The sequence below is a fragment of the Macaca mulatta genome, chromosome 8 (assembly GCF_049350105.2).
Source record: "Macaca mulatta isolate MMU2019108-1 chromosome 8, T2T-MMU8v2.0, whole genome shotgun sequence".
In the NCBI taxonomy this organism is placed as follows: Eukaryota; Metazoa; Chordata; class Mammalia; order Primates; family Cercopithecidae; genus Macaca; species Macaca mulatta.
In genome coordinates, this window is record NC_133413.1 from 23,927,149 (window position 1) to 23,941,933 (window position 14,785).

Consider the following 14,785-nt stretch of genomic DNA (forward strand, 5'->3'; position numbering starts at 1 on the left):
GTTGAGACTGTAGTGAGCTAAGATCCCAACGCTTCACTCAACCTGGATGACAGAGCAAGACCCTGTCTTTTTTTTTTTTTTTTTTTTTTTTTTTTTTGAGACAGAGTCTCGCTTAGTCGCCCAGGCTGGGGTGCAATGGCGCGATCTCGGCTCACTGCAAGCTCCGCCTCCCGGGTTCACGCCATTCTCCTGCCTCAGCCTCCCGAGTAGCTGGGACTACAGGCGCCCGCCACCTCGCCCGGCTAATTTTTTGCATTTTTAGTAGAGACGGGGTTTCACCGTGTTAGCCAGGATAGTCTCGATCTCCTGATCTCGTGATCCGCCGACCCTGTCTTTAAAAAAAAAAATCTTTTCCATTAAGAAATATTTTTCAGGAATCAGGGGCAAGTCAGGACAATGAGAGGAACCCCTTAAGGAGGGTGTCTTGAAATCTATAGGTCATAAAGTGATTTTTTTTTTTTTTGAAACAGAATCTTGCTCTGTCACCTAGGCTGGAGTGCCACCATCTTGACTCACTGCAACCTCCGCCTCCTGGGTTCAAGCGATTCTGGTGCCTCAGACTCCTGAGTAGGGGGGATTACAGGCTTGCACCACCACGCCTGACTAATTTTTGTATTTTTAGTAAAGACAGGGTTTCACCATGTTGGCCATGCTGGTCTTGAACACTTGACCTCAAGTGATCCACCCCCCTCCCAAAGCGCTGGAATTACAGGCATGGGCCACCACGCCCAACCTACAGGTTATGAAGTGATCTTGAAGAGACCTGATGGGCTTTAGATTTGGTGGGGAAGCCAGGGAGAGCCTCACCCCTGGTAACCTGGGGGAGAGAAGGGTGTTAAATGCAGCCTGTGAGACTGAGCAAGTATTGTAGGCTCGAAGCAGAAAGACTGCGTCCTCTGGAGATTTCTGGTGGAGTCTGAAAGAAGAGAGTTTAAAAAAAAATTTTTTTCTATTTTTAAATTTTTTATAGAGACAGGGTCTCACTGTGTTCCTAAGGCGCTGGCCTCCAACTCCTGGCCTCAAGTGGTCCTCCCACCTAGGCCTCCCAGAGTGCTGAGATTACAGGCATGAACCACTGTGCTCAGCCTGAAGGAAGAATTTTGTAAAAAAGAATTGGATAGAGATTCGGAGAAGCAACTAAACAGACCAAGGAAAAGAGGTTAGTGCAATCATAGCCTGGAAAAAAGGACTCTTACTTAGGAAAGAGAGGCTAAAAACAAAGCAAAAACTCATAAATATTTATTGACAATAATTTTATGATATGGCTATGTTAACTATGAAGTTGTTTATAGGCCAGGCATGGTAACTCACGCCTGTAATCCCAGCACTTTGGGAGGCCCAGGTGGGCTGATCACCTGAGGTCGGGAGTTTGAGACCAGCCTGACCAACATAGAGAAACCCCGTCTCTACTAAAATACAAAATTAGCCGAGCCTGGTGCTGCATGCCTGTAATCCCAGCTACACGGGAGGCTGAGGCAGGAGAATTACTTGAACCCGGGAGGCAGAGGTTGCGTTGAGCTGAGATTGTGCCATTGCACTCCAGCCTGGGCAACAAGAGTGAAACTCCATCTCAAAAAAAAAAATTGTTTATAAACAAAAGTCATCACCGTACGTAAAAACTGTCTTAGCCAGGTGTGGTGGCTCACGCCTGTTATCCCAGCACTTTGGGGTGCTGAGGCAGCAGATTGCTTGAGCCCGGGTGTTTGAGACCAGACTTGGCAACATGGCAAGACCCTGTCTCTACAAAAAATATACAAATTAGCTGGGTGTTGTGGTGCATGCTTGTAGTCCCAGCTACTCAGGAGATTGAGATGTGAGGGTCACTTGAGCCATGATCATGCCACTGCACTGCAGCCTGGGCGACAGAGGGAGACCCTCCCAAAAAACTGCTTCCTTACACAACAGCTAGTTAACTTATAGGATTGCGTTTTGTGAGAGGCTATTTGGGTAGAAAATATAAGTTCAAGGAGGATGTGAGCCTGTAAGGCAGGGGTTCCCAACCCCCAGGCCACAGACTGGTTGGGGGCCTGTTAGGAACTGGGCTGCACAGCATGAGGTGATGAGAGGTTGGCAAATGAGCAAAGCTTCATCTGTATTGACAGCCGCTCCCCATGGCTCATAGTATCACCTGAGCTCTGCCTCCTGTCGGATCACTGGTGGCATTAGATTCTCATTGTACAAACCATCTTGTGAACTTCACATTCGAGGGATCTAGGTTGTGTGCTCCTTATGAGAGTCTAATGCCTGATGATCTGTCACTGTCTCCCATCACCCACAGATGGGACCATCTAGTTGCAGGAAAACAAGATCAGGGCTCCCACTGATCCTACATTATGGTGAGTTGTATAATTATTGTATTTCATTATCATAATGTAATAATAGAAATAAAGTGCACAATAAATGTAGTGCATTTGAGTCACTCTGAAACCATCCCCCTACCCCTGGGTCCAAGGAAAAATTATCTTCCAGGAAACCAGTCTCTGGTGCCAAAAAGGTTGGGGACCACTGCTGTAAGGAATTGTTAATGAAGGGTATTTAGAATATTACAGATCAGATAGAAGCCTTTGAAGTGAATATGTTGTGGAAGGCTGGGCATGTTACTGGACTGACTCAAAATATTATTTTAATACTTTGTGAGTGTGTCTTGAAGAAAAAGGAAAACAGTTGGGAACCTTAATCTTTTGAAAATGCTGGCAGGTAATTAACCAGAACAGGATCAACACACGTGTTCTCTACAGCCTTTCCATGGATCCTTTCCGACCATCGTTCAGGGGCCAGTCTCCTGTCCACCCATCCCAGTGCCAGGCTGTACGGATGCCAGGCTGTTGGCTACAAGCTTCTAAACCTTTGGACCCAGCTCTGGGCAGGGGAGTACCTGCAGGCAGAGGCCATGTATTTGGAAAGCCAGAGGAGCCAAGCACACAGAGGGGGCCAGCACAAAGGGTAAGACCACTTCAGGATGCATAGGAGAGGCATATAGCTTACCTGTCTGCCATCAGAAGTAGTAATGGATTACAAAGTGCTTGCAGGGCTGGGCACGGTGGCTCACGCCTGTAATCCCAGCATTTTGGGAGGCCGAGGCATGTGGATCATCTGAGGTCAGGAGTTCAAGACCAGCCTGGCCAAAATGGTGAAACCCCATCTCTACTAAAAATACAAAAATTAGCCAGGCGTGGTGGTGTGCGCCTGTAATCCCAGCTACTCAGGAAGCTAAGGCAGGATAATTGCTTGAACCCTGGAGGCGGAGGTTGCAGTTAGCTGAGATCTTGCCACTGTTCTCCAGCCTAGGCGACAGAGCGAGACTCTATCTCAAACAGCAACAACAACAAAGTGCTTGCAAAACTGGGAAACCCTAAACAGAAACAAGGTTGTCTTTTTTTTTTTTCTTTAACAAATAGATACATCTGGGCAGATGTTTCAAATCTAGAGTTTCTAGAGGTATGAAAAAGTACCGCATAATGAACGCTAGATGGACTTGGTAAGTACCATAGGTCCTCTAGCTTCCAATCATCCCTCCATCCCTCCATCTGTAATTGTTAGGGCTAAAGGTACAACCTCTTGTTCTTTTCTGAATATTTAGATTTTCACCCTGGTTTTGACTTTATGATAGTAGCAGCAGTTCCTGCCTCTGAGGTAATAATACTTAACATTTGTTCATTTTGGAAGGCTCATTGCCCAATGAACAAATCTTAAAGAAAAATAGGATCTTCAGTTATTGCTGCTGCTGTGTGAACACTTAACATGTGTATGCTCTTCAATTTTTTTTTTTTTTTTTTTTTTTTTTTGGGACAGAGTCTCGCTCTGTCACCCAGGCTGGAGTGCAGTGGCCGGATCTCAGCTCACTACAAGCTCCGCCTCCCGGGTTCACGCCATTCTCCTGCCTCAGCCTCCCGAGTAGCTGGGACTACAGGCGCCCGCCACCTCGCCCGGCTAGTTTTTTGTATTTTTTAGGTTAGACGGGGTTTCACCGTGTTAGCCAGGATTCAATTTTTAATTATAAAGTAATTTCAAGAATATTTGTCTATAATTAATATGTCAAAGAGAGCAAATGTAGGACGAACCTAATAATGAAGTTAGGATTATTTTAAGTAGAGTTTACATTGTCAAATGTAATATTTTTGTAAGGAGAAAAGTTTATGACAGTAATCTTACATGTTGACTCAAATGAATTGCTTGAGTCTATACATAGCTTTTATTCATGCCAGATCCAACTGGTGTAACAGTAGTAGACATTCAAGACTGCTGTAGGAAAACAGTAGCAGGTTATCCAAACCTCTGATACTCATAAATGATCCAGCTTTTTTGAAATTTATTAACCAGTACACTTGTTCTTTCTTGCCTTGAATATGCAGGAAATAGAAAAATGGAAAAGTTAATTCTGTCCTGTTGCATTTTGTTATGCTGTTTATCAAATCAAAATGGAAAAGTTAACTCTGTTCTGTTGCGTTTTGTTATACTGCATATCAAATCATGGGCTATAACTGTAACTGTGCTTTAAGACCTAATATCACACAGTTACAAGTATTTTTTAAAGTTTATAAAATGTTTCTCTTTATTCTTAAAACATTTATAGAATTTGAAGATGATTTTTCTTATATACCAAGACTAAGAAAGCTCTTGTTTCTGGGGTTTTAAACTACCTCTTGGAACTTTATTCTTTGACTTTCCACAGGAGTCTGTGGGTTTGGTCTCCATGTTCAGAGGCCTGGGCATTGAAACAGTTTCTAAGACGCCTCTGAAACGGGAAATGCCTCCATCAGGTATGTGGAAAACTAACTTGAGAAATTCAGTGATATATATGATTGGTTTCTTCTAAAATCCAAATGGTTTATCTTCAGAAACATAACTGTGCTTTAAAAAAAAAAAAAAAAAACTATAAAACACATTTAACTCATAGTCATTGCTGGGGTTCGGTTCTTTCTTTCAGGTAGAGGCATTTTAGGTCGAGGCTTGTCTGCTAATCTGGTACGCAAGGACAAGGAGGAACTCTCTCCCACTTTTTGGAATCCAAAAGTGTTGGCAGCTGGGGACAGCAAGATGGCAGAGGCCTCCGTTGGTTGGAATAGGTGGGTAAAGTTACGCTCTCAGGTAACTATCAAATTCAGATGGAGTATCTCTGTAAGTTCAGAGAGCAACTCTAAGAAGGGTTGTGTCATCTCATAAACAATCAATGTCTGGTTTTATATTAAAGAATGTGCATTTCCCAAGAGTAGTCAGCAGCTGTTAATACAGCTAGACATTGGAAAAGGGTAAGAAGTAGTTCTTCCTGGGCTGTTCAGAAATTCATTTGTCCTCTTAAAAAATTACCCTGATTGGGATGAATTTTTTTTTTTTTTTTTTTTTTTTTTTTTTTTTGAGATGGAGTCTTGCTCTGTCGCTCAGGCTGGAGTGCAGTACCTTGATCTCGACTCACTGCAACCTCCGCCTCCCAGGTTCAAGCAATTCTCCCGCCTCAGCCTCCCGAGTAGCTGGGACTACACGCATGCGCCACCACGCCCAGCTAATTTTTTGTATTTTTAGTAGAGACGGGGTTTCATCATGTTGGTCAAGCTGGTCTTGAACTCCTGACCTCAAGTGATCCGCCCGCCTTGGCCTCCCAAAGTAGTGGGATTACAGGCATGAGCCACTGTGCCCAGACTTTTTTTTTTTTTTTTTTTTTTTTTTTGAGATGGAGTCTCGATGTGTTGTCCAGGCTGGAATGCAGTGGGGCAATCTTGGCTCACTGCAACCTCTGCACCTCTGCAGTGCCGCGATCTCGGCTCACTGCAACCTCTGCCTCATACTCAGCTAATTTTTGTATTTTTAGTAGAGATGGGGTTTCACCATATTAGCCAGGTTGGTCCCAAACTCCTGATGTCAGGCAATCCTCCCACCTTGGCTTCCCTAAGTGCAGGGATTACAGGCGTGAGCCACTGCACCCAGCCGTGGTGATTCTTTAATTATGTTGAGTCAAACTTTCTCCTCTATTCTGCTATGGAAGATGGCTCTGACAGTCCATAGTGGTTGGTGAATGAGTCATGGTGGCATATGTTGTGTTTTGTTTGTTTGTTTGTTTTTAATTTGGGTCTGTCTCTGTCACCCAGGCTTTAGTGCAGTGGTATGATCTCAGCTCACTGCAGCCTCGACCTCCCAGGCTGAAGTGATCCTCCCACCTCAGCCACCCAAGTAGCTGGGACTACAGTCATGAGCCACTATACCTGGCTAATTTTTGTATTTTTTATAATTTGGGGTTTCACTGTATTGTTTAGGCTGGTCTTGAACTCCTGGTCTCAAGCAGTCTGCCCACCTCGGCTTCCCAAAGTGCTAGAATTACAGGCATGAGCCACTGTGCCTGGCCTTGGCATATGTGGTTTGAGAGAATTTCAAACTTGGATGACTTTAGCTGATTCCTCCAGGAAGAGGTTGTGGAGTTGGGGGAATAATCTGGATGGGACATAGCTATTATAAAAAGCCCTGATTTTCCTCTCTCTCCACATTTCAGGATGCTTGGAAGAGGGAGTTCGGATGCTTCTTTATTACCACTGGGAAGAGCAGCAGGTGGTATCGGCAGAGGAGTGGACAAGCCTCCCTGTGCCTTCAGTGCACCATTCCGGGATCCCCCGCAGCTGTCATCACTACCAGCTCTGCCCCAGTCCCCCCTGCACTCTCCAGATCACCCTCTGGTCCTGACTGTGGAACACAAGGAAAAGTAAGTCAGGAGCACTGCCTTCTCTACTTAGTAATGATCGTGAAAACTCTGCATTTTGGCTGGTGTGTAGTATTGTAAAATCTATTTTTGTTGGGTCCTCCCTGGGTAATAAGTATTGCAGGGTGTTCTGGTTTTTGCCAGTAGGAGATTGACAAAGAGATGGGACAGTTTGTTTTTTTTCTTTTTGAGACAGAGTCTCACGCTGTCACCCAGGCTGCAGTGCAGTGGCACAATCTCGGCTCACTGTAACCTCCGCCTTGTGGGTTCAAGTAATTCCCTGCCTCAACCTCCCGAGTAGTTGGGATTACAGGCGCCCGCCATCACCCCCACCTAATTTTTCTGTATTTTTAGTAGAGATGGGGTCTCACCACGTTGGCCAGGCTGGTCGTGAACTCCTGACCTCGTGATCCAGCCGCCTCAGCCTCCCAAAGTGCTGGGATTACAGGTGTGAGCCACCGCATCCAGCCAAGATGGGACAATTTCTAAAGTTAAATGTGGTTGACAGTGGACATATAGCTTGCAACAAAAGAATGGACTCATGGCCTTTTGTTTCCTTCCCAATTGAGACAATTCTTTGTCTTATTGAAGATAAGGAAATAATTTAGGAAGAATATCGTGACGCTTCATCTTTCTCCATAGAACTCATCCTTGTGTTCTTAGTTAATGGGCCTAGTTTATTTGGTAATGTTACTAGGAAAGGTAGGGTGACCTTGCTTATCTAATTAGGTCTTGCTAATGATTGGCCTTCAGAGGGAGCTTTTTAAAGTGTTGATTCTTAATTTGTGTATCTGTAGCAAAATGTGAAAAAATGTTACTTCCCCCAATCTTTTTGTTGTTGGGTGTGTGGGTTGGTTAGTTATTTTGTTTTTTGTTTTTGATACGTGCAGTTGCTTTTTGTTTTTATTTTCTAGAGAGCTTATTGTGAAGCAGGGATCAAAAGGAACACCTCAGTCTTTGGGACTGAACCTCATCAAAATACAGTGTCATAATGAAGCAGTTTATCAATATCATGTGACTTTCAGGTATTCACAGCTTTCCTTCGTATTGTTCACTTCTTAGAGGGCAGTAAAAAAATAGTTCCCCTGGAATAACTGAATATTGTCCTGTACAGTTCCTGGTGGACCTCTCGATGAGATAATGCATTTACTCAGATCCTTACAGGAAGTTTAAGGTTAATCTTAAACTTTGTGTATGTATTTAGCTATATTACCAATCCCGATTTTAACTTCATAGAGTATAGATTTATACATGAGGCTAGAAGTTAATTTAATGTGAAATTAATGAAGCTTAAGTTCAGGGCCTTTTAAAATTTGCATTAGGTGTCTTCCATGATCTTTTAACTTATTTCATATGTGTAATTTTGTATTCTTTTTCTTAAAGAACCCTCCCCCTCCCCCACCAGTGGTGTGAAATCCATGCCCCATAAAACCTGGATCCTTCCCTGCATGAGCCATCATACCAACATCTGACATCTCTCCAGTGACAGTCTAGGGTTAAATTTAGGGGTGAGAAAAATGAAGAAAGATAACTTCAGTTTTATATCAATAGTTTTAGGATTTATTAGTATTTAGAAAGAGTTTATATTAGTTTGTGTTCTCTTTTAATATCTTAGAGGAGTCATTAGCTGGAAGTTCTTAGCTGGAATTGTGAAAATAAGTGTTTTGAAATACTTGTGAAGAAAATTAGATGATATGGAAGTCTCAGTTTTTTTAATTGAAAAATAGTTGGGTATATGTATGAATACAATATGATGTTTTGATAATGTATACATAATAGAAAGATTAAATCAGGCTAATTGACATATCTGTCACCTCACCTACTTACTGTTTTTTGTGGTGAAAACATTTAAAATCTCTTTTAGGAATTTTGAAATACACGCTGTTGTTAACTATGGTTACTATAGATCACTAAAACTTACTCCACCTGTCTGTCTGAAACTTTGTAGCTTTTAACCAACATCTGCCATTTCCCCATACCCCTCACCCCCCAGCCTCTGGTAGCCATGTTCTTACTCTCTGTTCACAATGAGTTCAACTTTTTTAGATTCCATATATGAGTGAGATCAGATGGTATTTGTTTTTCTGTGCCTATCTTATTTCACTTAGCATAATACTCTCCAGATCCTTTCATATTGTCACAAATGACAGGATGTACTTCTTTTTAAAGGCTATGTAGTATTCCATTGTGTATGTGTACCACTTTATCCATTCATCCATTGGTGGACACTTAGATTGATTCTGTCTTGCCTGTTGTGAATAGTGCTGCAGTGAACGTGGGAGTGCACATATATCTCTTTGACACACTGATTTTAATTCCTTTGGATAAGTACCCAGAAGTGGGATTGTTAAATCATACGTAGTACTATTTTTAGCTTTTTAAAGAAACTTTCATACCATTTCTTTCTGTTTTGTTTTGTTTTGTTTTGAGACAGGGTCTCAATTTGTCACCCAGGCTGGAGTGCAGTGGTACAATCTCAGCTCACTGCAACCTCTGCCTCCCAGGTTCAAGCAATTCTCTTGCCTCGTCCTCCTAGTAGCTGGGATTACAGGCGAGCACCCCCATGCCTGGCTAATTTTTGTATTTTTTTTTTAGTAGAGTCGGGGTTTTGCCATGTTGACCAGGCTGGTCTCAAACTCCTGACCTCAAGTAATCCACCTGCCTCGGCCTCCCAAAGTGCTGGGATTACTGGCATGAACCACCATGCCTGGCCAGAAACTTCCATACTATTTCTAAAGGTAGCTATACTAGGAAGGCTGAATTTATGAAGGACAGCTGCTAGTTGATGACACAAGAGGAAGAAGTGGAGTGAAAGAGAGAAGAAAGGAACAGTTAGGGAGAAGATATTCTGAAGGTATGTTATAAAGACCAAAGGAAGGACTCATTTGAATGAAGATAATGAGAAGGTGGTTGGCTCTGGCCACAGGAAAAAAAGCAACTGGATTTGCTTGTTGAGGGTGTGGTGATCTTCTAGTAGTTTTGTTAGAGTTGTAGAGAGAAAAAAAAAAATGAAAGATGAAAAGCACAAAGGAGGGGGTAGGCCATAAGAAGTAGCCAGTGACTTGGCCAGTCATTTAAAAAGTTTGTAAGAGGAATGAGAAAATGGAATAATTATAGAAGGCAACAGGATTGCTTTAATAGTTTCTTTCTTTTTTTTTTTTTTTTTTTTTGCTTTAATAGTTTCTATGAGGTAAGAAAGCAGAGCTGAGCACATACAACAGGTAGAGGGAAGTAGCCAGAAAAGCAGGGGAAATTGGATCCTAGGAAACAGGCTTGTTGTGAAACGTACAGCAAAGAGGTGAGCATTAAAGAGGGGAGACGGCTGCATGCAGTGGCTCATGTCTGTAATCCCAGCACTTAGGGAGGCCGAGGAGGGAGAGTTGCTTGAGGCTAGGAGTTTAAGACTATCCTAGGTAACAACAACAAAAAATTTTATTTTATTTATGCTTTTGAGACAGCCTCACTTTGTTGCCCAGGCTGGAGTGCAGTGGCACAGTCTCACCTCAGTGCTACCTCCATCTCCCAGACTGAAGTGATTCTCATGCCTCAGCCTCCAAGTAGCTGGGATTACAACCACATGCCACCACACCCCACTGATTTTTTTGTATTTTTAGTAGAACAGGGTTTCACCATGATGGCCAGAGTGATCTTGAACTCCTGGCCTCAAGTGATCCACCCACCTCGGCCTCCCAAAGTGCTGGGATTACAGGCATGAGCCACTGTGCCAGGGCAAAAAAAAAAATGTTTTTTATATTAGCCAGGTCTGGTGGTACACTTAGAGTCCCAGTTACTTGGGGGCCTGAGGCAGAAGGATCACTTGAGCCCAGGAGTTTGAGACTGCAGTGAGCTATGATCATGCCACTGTCCTTCAGCCTGGGTGACAAAGCAAGACCCTATCTCAAAAAAAAAAAAAAAAAAAAAAGGCAGGTGGGGTGAACCCTTCCTCTGAGAATGGATTGACAAACGTTAAGGAAACAAAGGGAGAATCGCTTGAACCTAGGAGGTGGAGGTTGCAGTGAGCCAATATCATGCCACTGCACTCCAGCCTGGGCGGTAGAGCAAGACTCCATCTCAAAAACAAATATGTATATATGAAGGAATAATACACTGACATGCTAAGGCAGATGTCCGTTGATGGTAGAATTTAGGGGTGGTTTTTATTTTTTTTTAACCTGTATTTTCTGATGTTTCAGCTGCGAGCAGGTATTCTTGAGTCAAAGTTCTAGTCAGATAGATAATTTTTAATATGGCCACTAGATGGAGCAGCAGTTACTGGGTAACTAGCACCTGTTGCACAGCTGCGGTAAAGATTGCTGTGTGAGGCCGGGCGCGGTGGCTCACGCCTGTAATCCCAGCACTTTGGGAGGCCGAGACGGGCGGATCATGAGGTCAGGAGATCGAGACCATCCTGGCTAACACGGTGAAACCCCGTCTCTACTAAAAAATACAAAAAACTAGCCGGGCGAGGTGGCGGGCGCCTATAGTCCCAGCTACTCGGGAGGCTGAGGCAGGAGAATGGCGTGAACCCGGGGGGCGGAGCTTGCAGTGAGCTGAGATCCGGCCACTGCACTCCAGCCTGGGCGACAGAGCAAGACTCCATCTCAAAAAAAAAAAAAAAAAGAAAAAAAAAAAAGATTGCTGTGTGAGTCAAGTTGAAGGAAAATCCTCTTCATTATTTTCCAGCCCCAATGTGGAGTGCAAAAGCATGAGGTTCGGCATGTTGAAGGACCATCAAGCTGTCACCGGCAACGTCACTGCGTTTGATGGATCTATTCTCTATCTGCCTGTTAAGCTTCAACAAGTAAGACCAAACAGGAAATGGACTTTCAGATGAACCCTAAGAGTGCTCTGGTGTTTTTTGTTTGGTTTTGCTTTTAAGAGATTGGGTCTTGCTATGTTGCCCAGGCTGGTCTTGAACTCCCAAAGCCCTGGGATTACAGGCGTGAGTCACTTCACCTGGCCCAGCACTGGTGTTTTGATGAGTAGGAAACCATAGAATTCCTGTACGTTTAAGTTGTATTTTTCTGTTCATAGAGGGGAAGACATTTTTGCAGGGCATAACAGCACATTTTAGGTTTGAATTCCTTAAGAAGCACCTTCTCACATGAGGAATGGTTGGAAGTCTGTGACTTCAGTGATAAAGAGTAACTTAAAATTACAAATGTAGGCCAGGTGCGGTGGCACACAATAATCCTAGCACTTTGGGAGGCTGAGGCAGGTGGATCACGAAGTAAGGAGATCGAGACCATCCTGGCTAACACGGTGAAACCCCGGCTCTACTAAAAATACAAAAAATTAGCTGGGTGTGGTGGCGGGTGCCTGTAGTCCCAGCTACTTGGGAGGCTGAGGCAGAAGAATGGCGTAAACCTGGGAGGTGAAGCTTGCAGTGAGCAGAGATCGTGCCACTGCACTACAGCAGGGTGACAGAGCGAGACTCAGTCTCAAAAAAAAAAAAAAAAAAAAAATTGCAAATATAAACTTGGTTGGAATTCTCTTACCAAATCATTTTTCTGAACCGTAGTCGTCATGCTGTGCTTTTGCCATTGTGGACAACAAAGTGAGGGGAAAAGTAGAAAAATGTTTTAAGATATTTTAGTGTTCTTAAGAATACAGTTGAATTAGATTAGGACTTGGTCATTAGTTCTTAGTTTTGTCATTTTGTTTTACCTGTGTGTATTTATTTATTAGGTTCTTGAGTTAAAAAGTCAAAGGAAAACAGACAGTGCTGAAATCAGCATTAAGGTTCAGATGACAAAGATCCTGGAGCCTTGCTCTGACCTGTGCATTCCCTTCTACAATGTTGTTTTCCGTCGGTAAGGAAACAGCTGAAGTTCTGTTGTCCTTTAACTTCAGTCTTGTATTTGCAGTAATGTTCTTCAAGATGCTTGGATGGAAATATGTGACAGTGTATTCTAGATGGCTTTGGAAGCATTTAATGAATAAATGGATGGTATTGGGGCTTACTCAGAAATTATCTCACAAGTGGTAGACCAGATTTGAATATATGAAATTAGGTTTGGAGGTAGATGGTTAGGATAATGAGTTCCTCTGGGTGTGTTCAGGAACTTTGACAGCAGCTGTTTATAGCGCATATTTAATGGTGACAGTAACAAGGGGGCTACTTAAAGAGGTTGTGTGTAAAAATATTTGCTGGAAGGATTTTTTTTCAGTCTCTTGAATTTTTGAATTACAGATAGCTCATAATTGTTTAACTTCTTTTGAAACATCCTGATTTTCATACAGCTGCTATTCTCAAACTACCTCTTATTTACACAGAACCTAATTTCTTTTTTTAATTTTTATTTTGAGACAGAGTCTCGTTCTGTCGCCGGGCTGTGGTGCAGTGGTGTAATATTGGCTCACTGCAACCTCCGACTCCCTGGTTCAAGCGATTCTCCTGCCTCAGCCTCCTGAGTAGCTGGGATTACAGGCATGCGGCGCCACGCCTGGCTAATTTTTATATTTTTAATAGAGATGATGTTTCATTATGTTGACCAGGAGGGTCTTGATCTCCCTTGATCCATCCGCCTCAGCCTCCCAAAGTGCTGGAATTACAGGTGTAAGCCACCGCACCCGGCCCACAGAACCTAATTTCTACCTAGTAAGCTGAACTACCAGGAAAAAAACGTAACTCCCTTTGCCACACTGTTATTCACAAACTTAGCAATGTGCTGTCTTGCATTCTTCATAGTTAATGGTGAGAAGTAATGTACATCAAACCTGGGAAATCAACTCAGTGTTTGGTCAGCTAGTAAGTGGAAAAGACTGCTGTTGTTTTGCTTTACTTTTTCAGTCAAATGCTTTGGCAGTTTTTGGTTTTCTTTTAGCAAGATTGTTCTCAACATAAAAGCTGTCTTCTGCAAAGAGCACAAATATTTCTAACCATTCAGACTTCCAAAGGCAAATGTAGCTAAGAATAATGGAACATAATTTTATTACTCTTCTATTAGAAAACTCATACTTGCTTTTTATTTCAGGGTAATGAAACTTTTAGATATGAAGCTTGTGGGGAGAAACTTTTATGACCCTACAAGTGCTATGGTACTACAGCAACACAGGTTGGTGCTTTTTTCCCCTTCCTCACTTTTGAATGTTCTGGAAAGAAATTTTCCATTACAACCGTTGTATTTAGTACCATAATCTCAGCAGTAGTTTATGGTAGTGAATACAATTTATCAACTAAATCTCTCCCTTAGTTTGGTTTTTCAGTAAGTTTGCAATGATGTCAGTTAACTTAGTTTCCTGAGGCTTTCTCATTACTATTAGGGAAGGGCAGTATGACCTCAAAGTATTGTTCACATGGGGGCATGGAAGTATATGTGTTCTTTGAAAATCCTACAGTTAAGACCACCTCTCTCTCCAGATTGCAGATCTGGCCAGGCTACGCGGCTAGCATCCGAAGGACAGATGGAGGGCTCTTCCTGCTAGCTGATGTCTCCCATAAGGTCATTCGAAATGACTCTGTGCTGGATGTCATGTGAGTGAATAGTGGGATCTATCTTGAACTTGCTGATGATTTTCTGAAAAGTTCAGTAACAGCTGGTAATAATACACATTAGACATTGTTCTCTTTTTTTTTCCCCCCAGAGACAGGGTCTTGTTTGTCACCCTGGCTGGAATACAGTCGTTTGATCATAGCTCACTGTAACCCTGAACTCCTGGGTTCAAGTGATCCTACCACCTCAGCTTTCCGAGTAGTCAGGACTACAGGTGTGCTACCACGCCCAGCTAATTTTTAATTTTTTTTTTTTGTAGAGACAGGGTCTTGCTATGTTTCCCAGTCAGGTCTTGAACTCCTGGCTTCAAGGGACCCTCCTACCTCAGCCTTTCAAAGTGTTGGGATTATAGGCATGAGCCATGGTACCCAGCACTGTTTAGATTTTTAGTTGTAGAATAACTACACTGAATATATGTGCCGTTGTCCCTAGTCATACTGAGATAAGCATCTGAATAGACATCTGCTATGCTTTGAGAAGGAGTTTTTTTTAAATTTGTGATTAGGAGAACTTGGTTTGATATATGCACGTGCTGAGTTTGCATATAATAATATACAATGTATGTGTTTCTGTATTGAATACAGATGTGTATAATTTTTTTTTT

General features: G+C 42.7%; 1 protein-coding gene across 14 annotated transcripts in view; it reads left to right on the forward strand.

Annotated features, from left to right (window-relative positions):
* PIWIL2 (piwi like RNA-mediated gene silencing 2) overlaps window positions 1-14,785 on the forward strand; it is a 91,930-nt gene that overhangs the window by 6,312 nt on the left and 70,833 nt on the right. For 6 of the 14 annotated variants that reach the window (XM_015144894.3, XM_077942623.1, XM_077942624.1 and 3 more), the window contains exons 2-10: window positions 2,698-2,943; window positions 4,673-4,760; window positions 4,928-5,066; window positions 6,482-6,688; window positions 7,600-7,710; window positions 11,369-11,486; window positions 12,374-12,498; window positions 13,663-13,743; window positions 14,049-14,162. In XM_015144894.3, coding sequence (XP_015000380.2) covers window positions 2,746-2,943; window positions 4,673-4,760; window positions 4,928-5,066; window positions 6,482-6,688; window positions 7,600-7,710; window positions 11,369-11,486; window positions 12,374-12,498; window positions 13,663-13,743; window positions 14,049-14,162 — 1,181 coding nt within the window. In that variant the 5' untranslated portion in view covers window positions 2,698-2,745. 14 annotated transcript variants of the gene reach the window in all.